Source organism: Mesitornis unicolor, unplaced genomic scaffold (genome assembly GCF_000695765.1).
Source record: "Mesitornis unicolor isolate BGI_N332 unplaced genomic scaffold, ASM69576v1 scaffold7072, whole genome shotgun sequence".
NCBI classification, from domain to species: Eukaryota; Metazoa; Chordata; class Aves; order Mesitornithiformes; family Mesitornithidae; genus Mesitornis; species Mesitornis unicolor.
The window spans coordinates 33755-51468 of NW_010167032.1; the positions used below are offsets into that span (position 1 = coordinate 33755).

At 37.7% G+C, this 17714-nt stretch overlaps 1 protein-coding gene across 1 annotated transcript; it reads right to left on the reverse strand.

Moving 5' to 3' along the window:
- Positions 1 to 1402: 1402 nt before the first annotated feature.
- COG5 (component of oligomeric golgi complex 5) lies at positions 1403 to 17447 on the reverse strand (the record flags this gene model as incomplete). The annotated part of the gene is made up of 6 exons (XM_010178526.1): positions 1403 to 1539; positions 6772 to 6892; positions 12934 to 13003; positions 13107 to 13161; positions 16386 to 16443; positions 17308 to 17447. Coding segments are annotated over 6 exons (581 nt in total), but the record flags the coding sequence as incomplete, so codon positions are not given.
- Positions 17448 to 17714: the final 267 nt, after the last annotated feature.

Below are 17714 nucleotides of genomic sequence, written 5' to 3' on the forward strand. Positions count from 1 at the left end.
TCCTCACACTCTTCCCCTGCTCCAACGTGGGGTCCCTCCCATGGGAGACAGTCCACCACAAACTTCTGCAACATGAGTCCTTCACAAACTGCTCCAGCATGGGTCCCTTCCATAGCATGCAGTCCTTCAGAAACAGACTGCTCCAGCATGGGGTACCCCCCACCACATCACAAGTCCTGCCAGCAAACCTGCTCCAGTGTGGGGTCTTTCATGGGCTGCAGGTGGATATCTGCTCTACCATTAACCTCCATAGGCTGCAGGGGGACAGCCTGCGTCACAACAGTCTTCACCATGGGTTCCAGGGGAATCTCTGCTCTGGCACCTGAAGCACCTCCTGCCCTTCCTTCTTCACTGACCTTGGTGTCTGCAGAGGTGCTTCTCTCACATGTTTTCACTCCTCTCTCCAGCTGCAATTTCTCTTGCACAGGTTTGGGGTTTTTTTCCCCCCTTCTTAATCTGTTATCACAGAGGTGCTACCACTGTCACTGACTGGCTCAGCCGTAGTCAGAGGTGGGTCCAACCTGGCCTCAGCTGGCATTGACTCTGTTGGACAAAGGGGGGAGCTTCTAGCAGCTTCTCACAAAAGCCACTCCTGGAGCCCATCCACTACCAAAATCTTGTCATGCAAACTCAATATAAATCGCAACTTGATTCAACACTAGATCTGGCTGGGCAATCATACGCTCTATATCTTTGCTTGGAATTAAAAAAAGAAGCTAATCTCTGAATATGGTATGTGAAGAAGGCAGCAGTGAAAGATAGCTATCGTAGTAACCATGGCAAGTGTTCAGACAGCTTACCATTGCAACCTTAGTCATACTTGTGTATATATACAAAACACATATATAATGTTACTTCAAAAACTGCAGCAGTTGAAATGAAATAGTTTTTATACAACAAGATGAAGGACAGAGGTGACAGTCAGCCACAATCATTTCAGAATAAGTCTTTTTTTTAGTCAGATTATTTACACCGTTTTAACACTCAATAAATAAGGCACACTGTGAAAACAACAGGTCCAGGTAATTCCAACTTGCAATAGGTATGGATGAGATAAGTGGTATAAAACAAACATGAACACTTACTCCTAAATTGAGTTATTTCAGTTTTCAAAAAATTAGAACAGTTGTTTCCTGAACACTGACTAGTAGTGCTTAGTATTTTGAAAAACACAAAACAATAGTCATCATAATTCTCAAATATTAAAAACTTACTGAAGCAAAATAACTTATTTCTTAAAAACAGCTTTATCTCTAATAAATGGATAGCTTGCCTTCTTTCCTGCTAAAGGAAAAGAAAAAGATACGCAACATTTACATTCACATAGTCAGTACCACCTTTCTTCTCTTGCTCACTGCATTCTCCTAGAGAATATTGACATAACTGTTTTTGAGGGTCAATTTTAGCAGCACTCCAGTAACATGATGAGCTGTGTGAAGTTAACTTGAACGTCAGTCACATAGTGAGTAACCAGAAGAGAAGTAACTGTGTCAGATGGGTGAGCTGAAGGTCTTTGAGGAGATTTATCTACCATTTCATCTGAAAGAGTAATAAGAAGAGGCTGAACTAAAGTGATGGCATGAATTTTCCGGTCACACTGTCCTAATATATCTTAGGAGGTATTTGGGCACAGTGCCCAACAAACCAAGTTGTGGGAAGCAAAATTTACATCAAGCAGTCCAATTAAAAAACCAAACCAAACACCAAAACAACAAAAAACAAAATGTCCCTATAATACATCTTCTATTAACAGAGCTGGGGGAGAGTAGGGGGGCAAGCACCTCTGAGAGAAACAAAGGACTGGTAGCAGGTCACTTTATTCAGTCCTGCGTCAAGGCAAAAATCACCTGTATCTAAACTATTCCAGATACATGCTCTGTCTAACCCGCTTTTAAAAAAGCTTCAAATATTGACTTCAGAGCTCTCCTGAAATTACCATTACCGGCAGAAACCTTTCCTAACATTTTAGATTAAAATTTTCTCTGCTTCATTTCAGGCCCATTACTTACTGTTTCGATCACAGTGGATACGGAGAGCCATCTACTCCCTTCCCAGCTGAATAACTTCTATTTATCTGAAGAATGTTACTCTGCCTCTCAGACCCCTCTTCTCCAAACCAAAGAGCCACACACTTTCAGTTCCTCTGCCCACTGCCCATTCTTGAGACCTTCAACCCTACCGCTGTACTTAGGACTTCTTCCAATTAACCTACATCTTCCTTGAATTTGGTGCCTTAAAAGGGACTTGATACTCCAGCTGAGCAACAAACAGATTTGTTTCAAGTGACTTGCACACAACACCCTTCCTTATAAAGATCAGTACAAATTTCATTGCCAATGTCACGCTGCTACAAAACAAATGAACAAGTGGCTTGCACTCAATTCATGAGGCACTGTCAAGCCTCTCTGCAGAACTGTTATCCAGTCATTTCTCCTGTTCTTGCTGTTAACTACAACTATTTATTGTTAGGACTTTGCACCTGTCTAGAAGAGAAATGAAATCAGTTCAGCTAAGACATATCTCCAATTTGCTAAGAATATTCTTCATTCTAATCCTGTTTCCCAACATGCTTTCCATTTTTCTCTGCTTGGTTATTACTTGTAAATTTAATAAGGATATACCATACTACATCACCCAAATCATTAATGAAAACACTAGCCAGCTGCAGAACACATTTCAACAAAACCACACTTGATATATTGCTGGGCAGCAGTGAACAACTGATGATGAGTTTTGGGGTACAGTTTTCTCAAAACTTCTTCATTCATTGCACAACATTTCCATTTGGATCATGCTGCTGATCCCGCTAGTGTGACCTAGTGTCAAGAGCCCTATTTAAATCAAACTACAAGTTTGATCTCTCTAGTCCTAAAACCTGTTATGCTGCCAACAAAGAAAATCTGGTTGGTTAAATTCAATTCATTCTTGATAAATCTATGTGGCCTGCTATTTAATTCCACTTTTATATTCTAGGCTGCTACAAATAGCTAATTTGTTCTAGAGTTTCTTTGCTTAAAGAAGTCAAGTTAGTTTGAGTTCTCTAAATAAAAGAGGAGCCAGTGAGCTCTATTTTCAATAAAGCAAGCTCTCCTGTCTTCTGGAGCCTCATGTCTCCCCCCAGGAGTTCCCAAAGATAACCACTAAGAACAATGAGATTACACTGAAAAGCAGTTGAGATATATAAACAACGTATATTCATCCTAATATTTGTATTTATAAATATCTATATACACACACATGCACACAAAGGAATACACTCTCCTTAATATGGAATAGGTCCATCAACAGATAAAAAGAAGAAAAAAAAATAGACTTCTTAGGTTTAAAATATTTGGAAAGATTTTGCTCTACTGAATGTATTAAGCATTTTCTAAGATGGGGGAAACAGAGGCTATGTGACATTACTACAGCACATAACTACAAGAACAAAAGGTAAAAAAAAATTTCATAAAGAAATTTAATTCTCTCCATCAATCAGCATGTTGTACTACTGTACTGTACTGTTCTACTGTACAACATAGTACATGTATAGAGAACATCGCTGTCTTTACAATGGTGGTCCCTTTTGGTGGAAGCTCCAGGGTACTACCTGTAGTAGGAACACTAGAAAAGCACACTGAAACAGAGAAATCTCAATACTGGACGAGACAAGGTCCCACCAGTGCAATCCCCATAAAGGCAGGCAGGCAGACAGACAAGAGGTCATTTTCCTCCTCCCACTTCCTGTAATTTTTATTATAAGAGACACAGCAGCTATATCCAGGCTTTTTCTTGTTTAAATGATATCATGACCCATCTTGCTTACCCTAGAAAGGTGCTAAGTCCAGTTTTTTCTAGCCTCCACAAGAGAATTTTTCAGGTCTAAGATCATTGTCACCATTGTGCAGATGTCAGCAGTTCTGGAGACAGAGCTACCACCACTTACATTATGACAGCCACAGAGAAGCTTTACAGGCATAGCCAAACAACTTCTTTCAAATTATATTTCAATCAGTATCACATATATCCTAATTAATTTCAGTTTTCTCCATCCAAGCTACACTTCTTGAAAGTTTCATCAAAACTGAGTTTTATTTCTTTGAATTTCCCTTAAGTCTTCTATTGTGATGTTAAGCCTAAATAACTGCCACGTTTGCTCCCACTTTATAAATAACACAAGACATATGCATGGTTTTCTCCATTTTAGCTAGACTTCTGTAATTAACAATATTTTGCCTTTTCTCTAGAATTATTTAGCTTTAAAGTAAGGTCATAGTCCTATCTTCCCATATCTTCTTTTCTCATAAGCTACACAGAAGGCAGTATTGTCCTGAAGCAACTGCTATATTGAAGACACCCCAAACTGTATTTAAATAGACCCCTTTCCCTTCATTTTATGCTGCACACCTTAGTCACAGACTAACTCTGAGTTTACAAAAGAGCAAAATTATGGCTGCTGCAAGAGCAGCCTACAAGCATTATATGCCCACAAGGTCATTCAAGCAAATAAATTCACTTGCTGTGAAATAAATCACAATACAACCATATATAAAGACTAGGAGATTAAGAAGTCTAGGCATTTATATGAATAATAATTACACCATTATAGGTATTTAAAAAGCAAAAGATATAAAACCTTTGCTGTGCCAGCAGATGGAATTAACAACCACAGTCAAGCTAGCCATTTGCTGCACAACTAAGAACTTTTTCATCTTCATCTGACCAGTTACTGGCCACTGTTACAGACAGCAATACATAGCCACAGAGCTACATAGAAGACAGTAGATTTTTTAATACCAGCAGAATCTCTTCTGTGAAAGAGAACTTTATATAGTGTACCATTTTCTTGTTACATTATATTGTTTAAAGTTGCTTGGGAATGTTTTATTTCACTTTATAAAATTTTTGTATTAAAATATCACCAAGAAGCATAGTCAAGGCATGTAATTCACTGCATTAGGCACAGCGTGACATCTGAATATGACACTTGTTTTACCTATCCATACACTGAATTGGATTACAGGATGTGAAGAACCATCACTAGAGAAGCAGCTAATAGCTTATTCAATGAACTATCACAGCTCTGTTTCTGCTTCGCTAGAGAACCCAAAGTGTGTTAGGAGGTGGAGGAGCTGAAGAAGAAAGTTTAGTGATTTTCCCTGGCCATAAAGCATCCAGAATTAAGGATTAATTAAGGATTAAATTAAGGACCATGAGCCTTGGCTCCCTCTCTATGGACTGTAGGATGAAACATAAAGGGCTTCCTGAGGGGACAGGTTTCCCATCACCTTTAACAGTTATAATTACTCAGACTTTTCTAAGCTTCAGGAAAAGACTAAGTAGTTGAAAACAAGAAACTCAATAAACTGTAACACTTTAACAAAGCAAAGTGGAAGCTGTTTTTTTAAATGGTGAAAGAAAAAAGGAGTGGAAAGAGAGTAACAAAAGGTGTTCTCTTTAAGAGAAAGAAATCCTAAAAACTACACAAGATAAACATCTCAGATTTTACCATTAAATCGTACTAATTATTTGAATATGATCTAGCATTCAGATAATCCCACAAGACCTGTAATTCAAATAGTTAAAAGCTAGTATTACTTTATATATCCTGAATATGCGAGGAGAGACCAAACCGGAGAAAAAATTAAAAACTAAAAAAATAGCAAATTAAAAAAAATTTCTAGTTTAGAATGCTACAATTGATGCTTAAGTGCTTCAGTCAAACTGATATACTAAATAAATATATAAACTTTCCATTTGCAACACAGCATCTGCTAATTATAAGACTAAATCATTGTCTAATAATTTTTTGATTACACAGTATAAAAAGAGCAGTGCTGACAAATATGCACAATAAACCTCAGGATGATTCTGCATGTTTGATAGTTCAACCCTCCCACAACCTATTTTTGGATGCTGAAATTTGAATATCATTAAACCAAAGCAGAAACAGCTGGCAAGACACTATATACAATACCAATGACTGATCTCCAAGACCAATAGGATGCTTCTCACTGCATCCTGCAGCACAGCGTGAAGTACCTTAGCCAGCTCAAGTACAGAAAACAATTTAGCAATGTAGCATGTCTCCTACTCTGGAGATATTCAAAACCCGACTGGATGCTATCCTGTGCAACCTGCTGCAGGTGAACCTGCTTTGGCAGCAGGTTGGACTAGATGATATCCTACCCCTTCCAACCTTCCTACCTTCCTACCCCCCTATCCTATCCCTTCCAACCCCTACCATTCTGTGATTCATGAGAACTATTTCATCATTCTTCCTAGAAGCCAATAAAACACAGGGCAAACTAGTCACTACTGCAGCAGAATGCTTCCAGTATCTGAATTAGGTTAAGTATCTGTGTATCGTATCACGCACGACTTTCATAAAAGTCACAGGGCCAAGAACTTTTTTTTAGGACATAAACCATAATTCAAACTATGCCTTATTGTAGTGCAATGTCTTCTAAAAGCTAAGTACAGACCTGCTGCCTCTGAAGGTGTGTTATACAAACACAAGCCAATAAGAAAATAATTGCTTCACAAAAAAATTGTTGCTCAAAAGAACACAAGTTATTATCATAGAATTTTCGTGTTATTAAGTACCATTATCTAGAGAAGTAATACGAAAAAAACTGAAGTACTAATTGAAGTCCATACTGTTTCTCAATTCAAATCAGGAAGTAGACAGCAAGAAACCTTCTGGGGGTTTCTTTGTTTAAGTCAAACACTAGTGTGAGTCATATGAGCGCAAGCTAAAAATGCCTCTAAAAGTAACTAAGAAGGACTCACCAAGTTCATTGAGACTCTGGGCAGCTTTTGTTATCTCTCTGCTTCCTCCTTGCAATTGTCCTTGAAGTCTCTTACTGAGATACAAGATGCGTATTATCCTCCGCAGCAAGTCACAAGCAGCCTGCAGAGAAATCGTAGCATTAGGGCATATTATCAGTACATTATGATCACATAATATTAGACCTCAAACATGGAAATATTTTAACCAAAAAAGGAACTATGAATGTGAATAAAACCAAGGAACCTTACAGCACTGATATTACTTTTTTAAAGGATTTTTTAACATGATTTTATGCCATATAGACCAATATTTTCAAAGGCTGGTAACTACATTCACAGGGCTACTGAGATTAAGTTGTCATTGCTATTTAAAAAAAAAACCAACAAAACAAAACCTCAGAACCTTATGACAGATGATCTATTTCTAACCAGAAATTTTACATTGTGTATCTCTCCTCAATATTCCTTCCCTCTGTAAGTTCTACTAAAATAAAGAAGTTGGCTTTGCCAATCAAATAAGCAAAATGGCAGCACTTTCTTCAGAAAAAAACAAAACTTAAAGGCTATTGTTATTACAGATATTGACTCTTATGGTGTATACATATGCAACATATGTAAAAACTCAATTTCAGCAAAACATTCATAAAGCCTTCATTTGGCCAACTATTAGTTCACATTCTTTCATAGGTTTATTAAAATACATGGCATTCATGGCTAAAAATTAAGATGGAGGATGCATTTGTAAATTTTTCAGGAAACACATTTGTGTATAGCTTGGTCAGCACCAATTTAGGAAAAAAGACATTGCTGACACCTGAATGAAATACAATGGTTTAATAATTCTTCACTCAGCTGAGATCTCGAAACAGGTTTTCTCCTACACAGTAAATAATAGAGACAGAAGCAGTAAGAGTTACATCAAGTGCAGTGTTTCTCTAGGGCTGGATTGGGTCAGCGGAGCTAGGAGCTACACGCTGTGGAGAAAGCAATGTTCTGGAGTGGGTAACATATAAGCTAGAATTCAGAAATGCAACCCAGGAGAAGGTAAAAAAGTATGAGGATATCAGTACGGTCACAGGTACAGTCCAAAATCTGCAATCAGATTAACAAGAGAGGTCAATGAGAAATTTGGAATGAGGAAGGCATAGTTGTTCTATTTTCCCTGGTACTGAAGAAAAAGCCTCCTGAAATATTTACCTTATGGATACAAAAATTAATTTAAATTACAATTTAAATATTTGGTATCTGACAGACTTTGAACCCCTTTTTTAGACTCAAGCTAATGTTGAAAACTAGTGTTACAGTGCACATATGAAAACATACACAAGCGAGTTATTTCAGCCAATAATCAGTGGACTGCACAACTTGTCAGTCTCTTCCCTTTGCCAGCGCAAACTAATCAAAGGACAAGTATTTAATAGTTTAATGAAGTTAAACATCTAGATGGAACGAAAAGGAAAAATCAGAAAAAGCCCCACAGAGGCAAACCACCGAAAGCACAATTACTCTCGCTGCTTTTGGCTCTGTATCACAGTCTGAAGTACAAGTTTCCTGAGCATTTTAAGACAACTTAACCACATGATTTCTATTACCATTAATGAGAACCAACTGGGGCTTATCCTACTTTAAGAGATTAATGTATTAATTTTTATTAATTCATTTCTTTAATTAGAAAAAATCCTGATTCACATATCATTTTCATATCTGAGAACTAAATTTCTGCAAGATGAATAAAAAGTAGCTTTTTAGATAGTGTACTGTGCACCCAATACAAGAGCATAGTATTACTTCGCTTTCGAATTTAATTACACTCTAATCCAATTGTGTAACTCTGGCTAATGTTTTTCGCTAGGAATTCAACTTCAGTTATCTTCTGACTATCTTTTACTTTATATGGTAAAAGACCTTTTTTTTTTTCATTGAATTGTTGCTCAATATCTCCTATCCCAACAAACAAACTGAATAAGCAATGGGAAAAGTTACACTTAAATACAAGAGCAAAAATAAAAGTTTTAACTTCTGGCCCTAAGAATTACAAGGAGAAAAATCCAAAGACACTGAAGATGAGGATGCACCCTTAACTTAGCAGTGATAGCTGCTGCATTGTGCCCTTGACAAAGATTCTGTTTCACCCAAGTATTTACATTTACATGAGTTGTTCAACTTAATAAAACCACCAGTCACTGTAAAAGAATGCAATATCATGAGGACCATGTAAGGGAAATTTAAACAATTATCTAATAGTGGAGTTGTTCACAGATGTTAGGTCCTCTAACCTGACCCCCTGCATAACACAAGTTTGAATTAACTCAGGAAACATTTCCCTCCTTAGTTGATACAGTATACTTTTCTAAAGGACATGCTTTCATCCAGAAAGGAATTAATTCCACTGTTCAAGCAGGAAATAATTTGGAAAAGGCCAGTGTCCTGAGTTAGTCTCAGTGGTTTTAGTAAAATTAAAAATAAAACCCGATTTTTCTGGAGATTACATGTTAGATACCTCCTGAAATTTAAAGCAACACATCAACACTAACAGACATCATTGCTACAATTCGAGCAACCGAATAGCTCTTACTTTTAATCTCAAGTTAATTGAAGAAATTATTGAAAGAAGACTTAATTATAAAGAGTGGGCCGCTTGAAAATGTGCCAGTGCATAGCTCATCTATATAACCACATATATCAGCTAGATCATAATGTAATTGAATGTATACATAACAGAAGCCTGAAGAAAGATGAGAGTCCACTATCTTCAGACAACACTTACTATTTAGTTACGGTAGCACCTGGATGAAATCTGCTACTGGTGAATATTTTGAAGAGAAAAATAACTTTAAGATACAGAATTATTTTTTTTAAAGTCTTAAAAATTTGGCTCTTACAAGGATTTTTAAACACTGAGATACCTGAAATTAAGAAAGCATATAGAAACAAAGCTGCATAGAAAATAACCCTCTGAAAGAGAAACTCTGTCTACTTACTTCAGCTGTTAACTACTCCCATTTAGCTTGTGATCTACTATGGAAAGACTCAGAAGAGGACAGCATAATTTAAAGTAGGAAGTAAGTTTTGTGAGTCTGCTGCTCCCTTGGGATGCCATGAAGCTCTAGGAGCAGAGCAAGACACAATATACACAAGCACAGAGCAGAGATTTAGAATTCAGGATTAAATTTGAAGCTTGACAATGAATTTGCAGTGAGAATGTTTATGAAAAACCTAGACTATATTAAAAACAATTAAGGATGGCAAAATTCAGCTAAATATTCCTTCAGTTTGTGAGCAGTCCCACAGCAATCAGTGGAGAAGCACTAAAATTATACCATGACTACAAGAGGCCCTTAAACACCACACAGTTCAGCAAAACATATGTGCCAACCCTACAGATTTTGACAGAGAGCAATCTCTTCTATGAGTCATCTACCTTTTTTTATTTACCCTACCAACTGTACATCAACTGACAAAAATCAGCAAGTTTGAAAGTGTCCCATGCCACAGGTTTTGCATTTGGGAGCAATTTCACGTCATAAGCCCTGCCACCGCCAGGAGGTGAATTGTTTGCTGCGCCATTGACCATCCTTCCTGAACACACAAGGCAGCCAGGTAGAGAGACACCACAGCAGTGTATCCTGTGGAGGCAGCAGCGTGGAGATATCAAAGACCTGTTGACTCAACTCTCCATAAGTCCAGACTCATTTCACAGTTCAGGTGTCCTGACCCTCAGCTTCTCCCAGCAGTGCAGTGCAACACGAAGCACTCGCTATGTGTCTGTCAACACAAGACAGGACAGCAGCTCTTGTGCTGATGATGGACTCCCACTGGCAGAGAAGCTGGGATCATCATTTCTCTTTTTACATGGAGGTAAGTGTGGAATATGAAGGACAAGGCTTTGGGTGCTGGATGCACAATAACAGAGGCTGAGGGCTGTGTTTAACTTGTGCCAATAAGCACCAGACCTGATCAGAGGGGTCCTAGCAGTCTGGCCCTGAATCAACCAAGTGACACCCGGGGTGAGGGGAAGGCCTCACAGTCTGATGTTACTTTGGTGAAGCTACGCAGACCACTTTTAATTGCCTCCTTTGTTCTTCCCCCCCCCACCTCTTGATCAAACACATAACAAGCCTTGTTAAGGGCCAACCAACACACAATAATTTACTTAAGTCCCACTTTGCCAAGAGTATAAATCTGGTATTTAGAATCCTGTATTTTGGAGGGCAAGAGCACAAACGACTGGATGGCTTGATGGGTGTAGACCTCTCTCCTCCCCAGGAAAGGATGCCTTCTTGGTGAGAACTGCAATAATTAACTATGGCGCTAAGTATCAATCTATGTTTGCTTATTATAGTATATGCATGATTAATGGTAGTTAATGTTACAGAGAAATACATTTAAATTTTGGGATGACATTTATGTTTGTGTAAGACAATGCACTTACCACAGGCAATTCCAAATCTATTATATCTGTTGCCTTAATAAATCATCTGACTTTTGCAATTTTAAAAAACTGCTTCAGTTAAGGTCCTCAAGAAGACTCTGACAGGCAAATGTTGACTCTGTTAAGTGGCTACTCACATAATCCCTACTAGATATAAACCACTGACCAAGTCTGGGACTAAGACTGGATCCAGATGCACTTAGGCCCCTCTCTGAGAAGGTGTTTAGAAAGCAAGGGGGTCCTTTCTGAACCTCATGACTCAATGAGAGGGCTTCCCCTGCCCCCCAGCCAGGTATCAGACTCATAGTCTTAATGGAACAGTAAGTAAGTTGTGTTAGATGCTAGGAAGGATACCCTAGCAGGCTCCCCTTACCTTGCTCTTTTTTCTGACTTACAGCCAAGAAACACCAGATACTACAAATTCCCTGGCCCAGACTGAGTAATGCTGACCCTGGATGCATGCTGCCCTCACACCACAGGAAAATCCACATAACCCTGCTACAGCAAAGAGCACCCAAGAAACATTTCCTAAGTTCAGGGACTTGTTCTTCTCAGACATTCTTCTGCAGCTTGACTTTGTCTAAGACCAGGGCAGAAATGCCCCAAATTCCCACAACCTGTTCCACAGCTGCAACATACATCAGAGAAGAAAAAAGAATCTGCACCTAACCTGCCACATGGAAGGCACAGTAGTTTTGCCCAGTGGCATAAACAGTAACAGCTGGAGATGAAAAGAAGAAAAGCAGCTGGACAAACCAGCTGAACAATGTTAAGAGCCGCCTGCTACTGAAAGTAACACAGAAAATAGCAGTTCAGCTGAGAGACCAGTGCAGCTGCTTCAGCAGCCCCCAAACCAGAAACTGCACAACAGTTTGCAGCTTCAACTACTCTGCTGTACAACAACAGTCATCTACAGATGGTAACATACTTGAATGTATACCCACAGCACAAATTTCAGCTAATAATAAAGAAGCTCCTAGTTCTGCAAAGCTATGGTAAACTTGTGAAGACACATAGTTCAAAGAGTAACTCATTAAACACTTGTGGATTTGGAGTTGTGTTGATTTTCAAACCGTAACCTGAATAGAATGCAGCTACATGACTGAAGATCTATGGAATAGTTTTCAACTATTACAAAGTTAACAATGGAAGTGTTTGACACTTTTCTCACCAACGTTGTGATAAGCTCTCTCCCACTGCTATCCTCTAACAGAGATCTACGTTCCGCTGTAGACTCCACTTATATTCAAAGGACAGGGACAACAATGTACCTGGACTTACAAAACTCCAGAACCACAACTGGCTCCGTAAGTTACATCTTGATCATTTTGAAATAATTCATTCCCAAGCTCTTCACTAAGCTTCAGTCAAGCATGCATAAACTTAAGAGAAGAAAAACGTGTTCTACACAATGGCACCATAACATTAAACACCAAAAGTACACAAACAGTAATGAGAATTGAATTAATTTGTACTCAGATAACCCTTCCCTCTTCCTTCCACCTCTAAAAAAAACTCTCTTAGCTAGAGCAAAGGGCAGTCTCCTACCTTGCACCATGAAGGACTTCTCAGTAGCTCATGAAGAGACACAAAAATACTAATTTTCATTGAGGAATACTGACAACAAACTACAGGCTACTGGAGTATGAAAATTCCACCCATGTCCGACAACTGGGAAACAATACATGTTCAAAAAGATTTTTTTAAAATAAATTTTTAATACAACTTACTTGAAGTTTTGCTAGCTGAGCTGTGCGAGACACTATCTTGTTGTAGGGGTCAACAATTTTAACTCTAATTCTAAAAAACAAAAAAAAAGAAATTTATTGATAGCAGTATTAATAAATAACATGGTAGAACAACTAAGAAATTATTCTTTCTAATAATATAATGAATCACATACCTATCAACAGTACTTTGTAAAGCACCAATTCTAGTCTGCATCATTTGGAGGACACCTGCAAAATAAAGCAGATTTTTTTACGTGGAACAGTTGTCAACTGTAGAAAAAACTATTCTTCAAATCATAGTAATCACTGCAGACACTCTAGCATTTAAAAAAAAACCCAACAGTTCACACTTTACAACAAAGTATTCAAACATATTGAAATTAATAACACACAGCATATTTTGAAATAAAATGAGGAAGTAATGGGTCATTTACTGAACATTACGGAAAATTCATTGGTAGAGAACACACACCTACACAAAAAATATCATTCTGAAATTCATTATATGTTAAGTTTCAAATAACGTTTAGAGCACGTTGCTGTCTAAGAGAATGACAATCAAGACTGCTGTTTAAAGACATATAACCTGGTAGAAACACCTGAACATGATATACAAAAATGGCACAGCCTATTTAACTATTTATTTAACAGTGACTAGACAGTTCAGAGAAACAAACAGACAAAGGGGACTGAAAAGACACCCAATTCTATTTCAGGGTTTTCTTTCTGTGCATACACATCTTTAGCAAAAAGTAAGGTATCGATGTCATTCTGAGGCCACCTAATTTAGATTACAAACAGAGCAAACTACCCTAATCATGTTTGTTCCAGATTAGTTTGGCAAAGCAGCACAAAGAAAGCCCACAAACATGCTTGTTCATTTCTTCTTAAACTGCAAACAAAGTAGTCAAGGGTAGGAGTCATTTTTGCAATATGGAATCAGCCTGCTGAGAATTTCATTAAGTTACGCAAACCCAGGCCTATGAAATTATTTTTGTTCCAGTTATTGTTAGCATTCTCAAACATATTACATTTTTTGTAAAGCCCTGTTTACAAGCATGTCATCATTAAATTGGATAAAACTGCAATATGATACAGTAAGATGGAAGATAAAGATAACTACTGCTAATAGTTTTATTCAGTTTGTCCTGTACTGAGACTGTATCTCACATATTTTGTATAAATATGCCGAATTCCCATCTTCCCCATATTTCAGAACTATTAACTTGGCTTAGTGACAGATTCAAGAGTTCTCTGAAATTTATACATGGAAGGTAGGCATGCCATTCTCACACAGCAGAGGATGAACATAAGAGATACAGTGAAAGTTGGCAAAATTGGCTGAATTTTCTACACCACATTGCAATAATGGGGGAGGGCCAGTAGCACAACACTGCTGCATCTATGACTGTGACATTGATATAATGCATGCAGCAGTCCTTGTGCCAGAAGGCAGAATTAGGATGGGTGAAAAGGCAATCTACCCTCTCCATCTGCTGCATAAGATATGAGGTGATACTATATAGCCTATCTTGAGCTAACAGGTAGCTCGAGATACCTATTAAGGTACCTACAGACAGAAACAAGTATGTATACCAGATGAGTGTACCATTAAAAAAAGTACACAGACGTAAAAAAGGACGGACTCAACAAACTGAGTATATCAATTTGAAACATTTAATGAAATTCACACATCCAAACAACTGTGCATTAGATTGTGAATTAGTTCCATAATCTTCACTTGCTAACTTTCTTGAGAAACATACCAAGAGCTATGAGTTGCTAGCTTCATAATTAAATTTTCTATTGACATCCATCTTTTTCTTACAAATCTTGACCCAGTGTTTCTACAACAGTAACCATGTATCACATGTGGCACGAGCAGGGCAAAGGTAAGTTTTTCAAAACTTAAAACATCATCTTTGTGTGCACAGACTTTTGATTTTCCTGGCAACTGTAGACTGAAGTTTCTACTGATGTCTCAAGTATCAAACTTTTCTGAATTAGAACCTCTGCATGTCTCTCCTCCTCTCACACACTGAAAAGGCCTCTTAAAGAGCATAACTCTAAGTAAATGGAGAAATTTCAATAAAATTGAGGTGAATTAGATTTCATTTTTACTTTGTGTTATTAAATGTAAAACACACATTATTTACCACTCTTCTCTTATAGAAATGTTTTATAACTGAATGGTTGCTTTGAAGTACTTCATTCCTTCCTCAGAGCAATTATATGAAGGAATGCCCTCAGAAATCATCATGACTTCAAAAAACACAATTACACTGGGCAAAAATTGCTGAAGATCATGACTGGAAGGTATTTATCAGTCAAAAGATTGACTACAGATTCCTACCTACAATTTATTTGGAGGATGAACACAGATTCCAGTTTTCCTATGCTTAATTTTCCAACTGTTTAAAAAGCCATTTGGGAGCTACCACTGCTAGATTAAATAGGCACTTCTTTATCTTTATAGCTAAATCCATATGCTAACAATTGAATACTATATCCAACAAGTTCCAAAGTCTAAGGATATAGTATAACTGTCAATAACCAGAAACTCTCCCGTTATGCCAAAACCAGGAAGCAGGTAGAACAAAGATAAATTACTCAGCAAGTTACAAAATGGAAGGGGAAGAGAGAATATGTTTGAATTCCATAGTATATGCAAGTTAGTATGTTATAGAAGTAAACATCTCTCTGAAAAAACAAACTTCGCCCCTCTTCCAAAAAAAAAAACCACAAAAAAAACCCCCAACCAACCAAACAACAAAACCCCAAAACAACCAAACAAAAAAACCTATACAAGCTCCCAGCAAGTGCCAAAGAGCAGAACAGCAGATCTAATGAGCTCTTGGCACAAGATCAATATACTCCAACCGCTTTTCTATACAGTTTCAATGGTTCCTAAGTAAGGACTTTGAATGCCAGCAGTTTATGTTAAAATCTAGATCTCAAACAGTGGAATAACACAAAGGTGTGTATTTAACTTAGAAGCCCCTTAACAAGGAAAAAGATATCACATGCAGTTAAGATTATGTGTTAAAGCCTCTCTGGTTAAGAGTTGCAAACCATGTAACACATGCACACGCAACATGCACAAACTTAGTACTTACAGCAACAGATACCAGCTAACATTGCAATAAAGTTAGGTTTATTTAGAAAAATATATTAAAAGGTCAAAAAGACATGATTGCTAAAGTTGTTCAGAACTGATTATCAAAATTCGTTTTCCTGTGAAGTAGTTACTCCAGAGAAGTATCAGCCAAATCTTCTCCCTGGAGCTCCATCTGCTGACATCAAAAAAAGCTGCTACATGTTATTTCTCAGAAGTAAGATCTGTAGCCTTAACATTAGGGGGCAAAGTCGGCAGTGAATGACATTCCCTGCACAGATAATAAAAGTGCTTCCTCCACTGTAAGAAGTAGCAAGCATAATATAGCAGTATTTACCTTCCAGTGATTCAATTCCAGTTGCTTGGGCCAACAGGTCTTCATGTCTTGCAACAACCTTAAAAGAACAGAATAGAGAAATCAAGAGAGGAAAATGGGCAGGTGTTCCTGAAAGGAATATTAAATCCCACATTAGACATTAAAGTATCATCATCCCTACATTAGGCAGACATAGGAAAAAGCAGCCACACCTTAAAAAGATAAATAGGGTTTCAGAACACGTTTTAATACACAAAAGTGGTAAGCTCAGAATGAGAAGAGGGTCAGTACCTGCAGAGCAGCTGACACCTTAATTAAAGCCAGCAGAGCAACCACATTTCAATACACTTTCACATATAATAATAATACTAATTATAAATGGAAGCACATTAATTTCACAGTAATAATGTATATTCACATTTCTGTGGATTTGTGGTGTCCACATAGATTTTACCAAAGCACCTTCTACTATCCAAACTCAAAAGCCTTTCTGAAGGTGTGGAAGTGTGTTAACACAGGTTATATTTGCCCAGCCAAAGGTAAGCCTTAGAGCTTCCAGCACAGGGTGAAAGAGTACAAGTTAAATCACTCCCTATCTTCTCACAATTGTCATCCCAAAACACAGGCCATTGTTTCTGATAGCTGGCATGACCATTTGGAAAGAGTCAGGGAATATCCTTACACAGAAGAGTAGAACCTCCATGTATCCAGAGTCTGGCTGCAGACACTGCAAACAAAGCAGTATATGGCTTCTTGGTAGGAGTATTAGGAGTGAGCTTGACCAAGTATCAGATTCACCACTAGTTTTGCTGCAAGTTGTACCTATAGTTCCTGCTTGCAGAGTACACTGGGCAATTTCAGAAGCAACAAGATCATAAGATTACTAAGCTTCTGACTAGTTTATATCAACCACCCCAGAAAAACAGATATGCTTTAAACTTACTTGTACATGAAGCTCTTTATCCAACTGACTAATACCTTGGGCAAGTTTTGCTAGTTGCTCAGCTATCACAGCCTGATGGATAGACTGGGAAGTGTAAGCTTTCACATCAAAGTCTTCTCTGAAGAAGTCAGTATAACATTCTGAAAAAGATTTATATTTTATCTTCATGCTTCAGAACAGTTAAATAGTATTTATGGACCTAAAGCACACAGTTCTCTGACCTTCAATTTCTCCAAATGTTACAGCATATGTATCCTATATCCCATAATACAAATGTGTCACCAATTTGAGAAGAGACTATGACTAAGAGAAACAAGTTTGGAGCTGATGATTGGGTTTGTTTTTTTTAAATGGTGATAAAGACTTATGGTTTTTTTGTTCCCTACAGCCTCTACTTGAGTAGAATA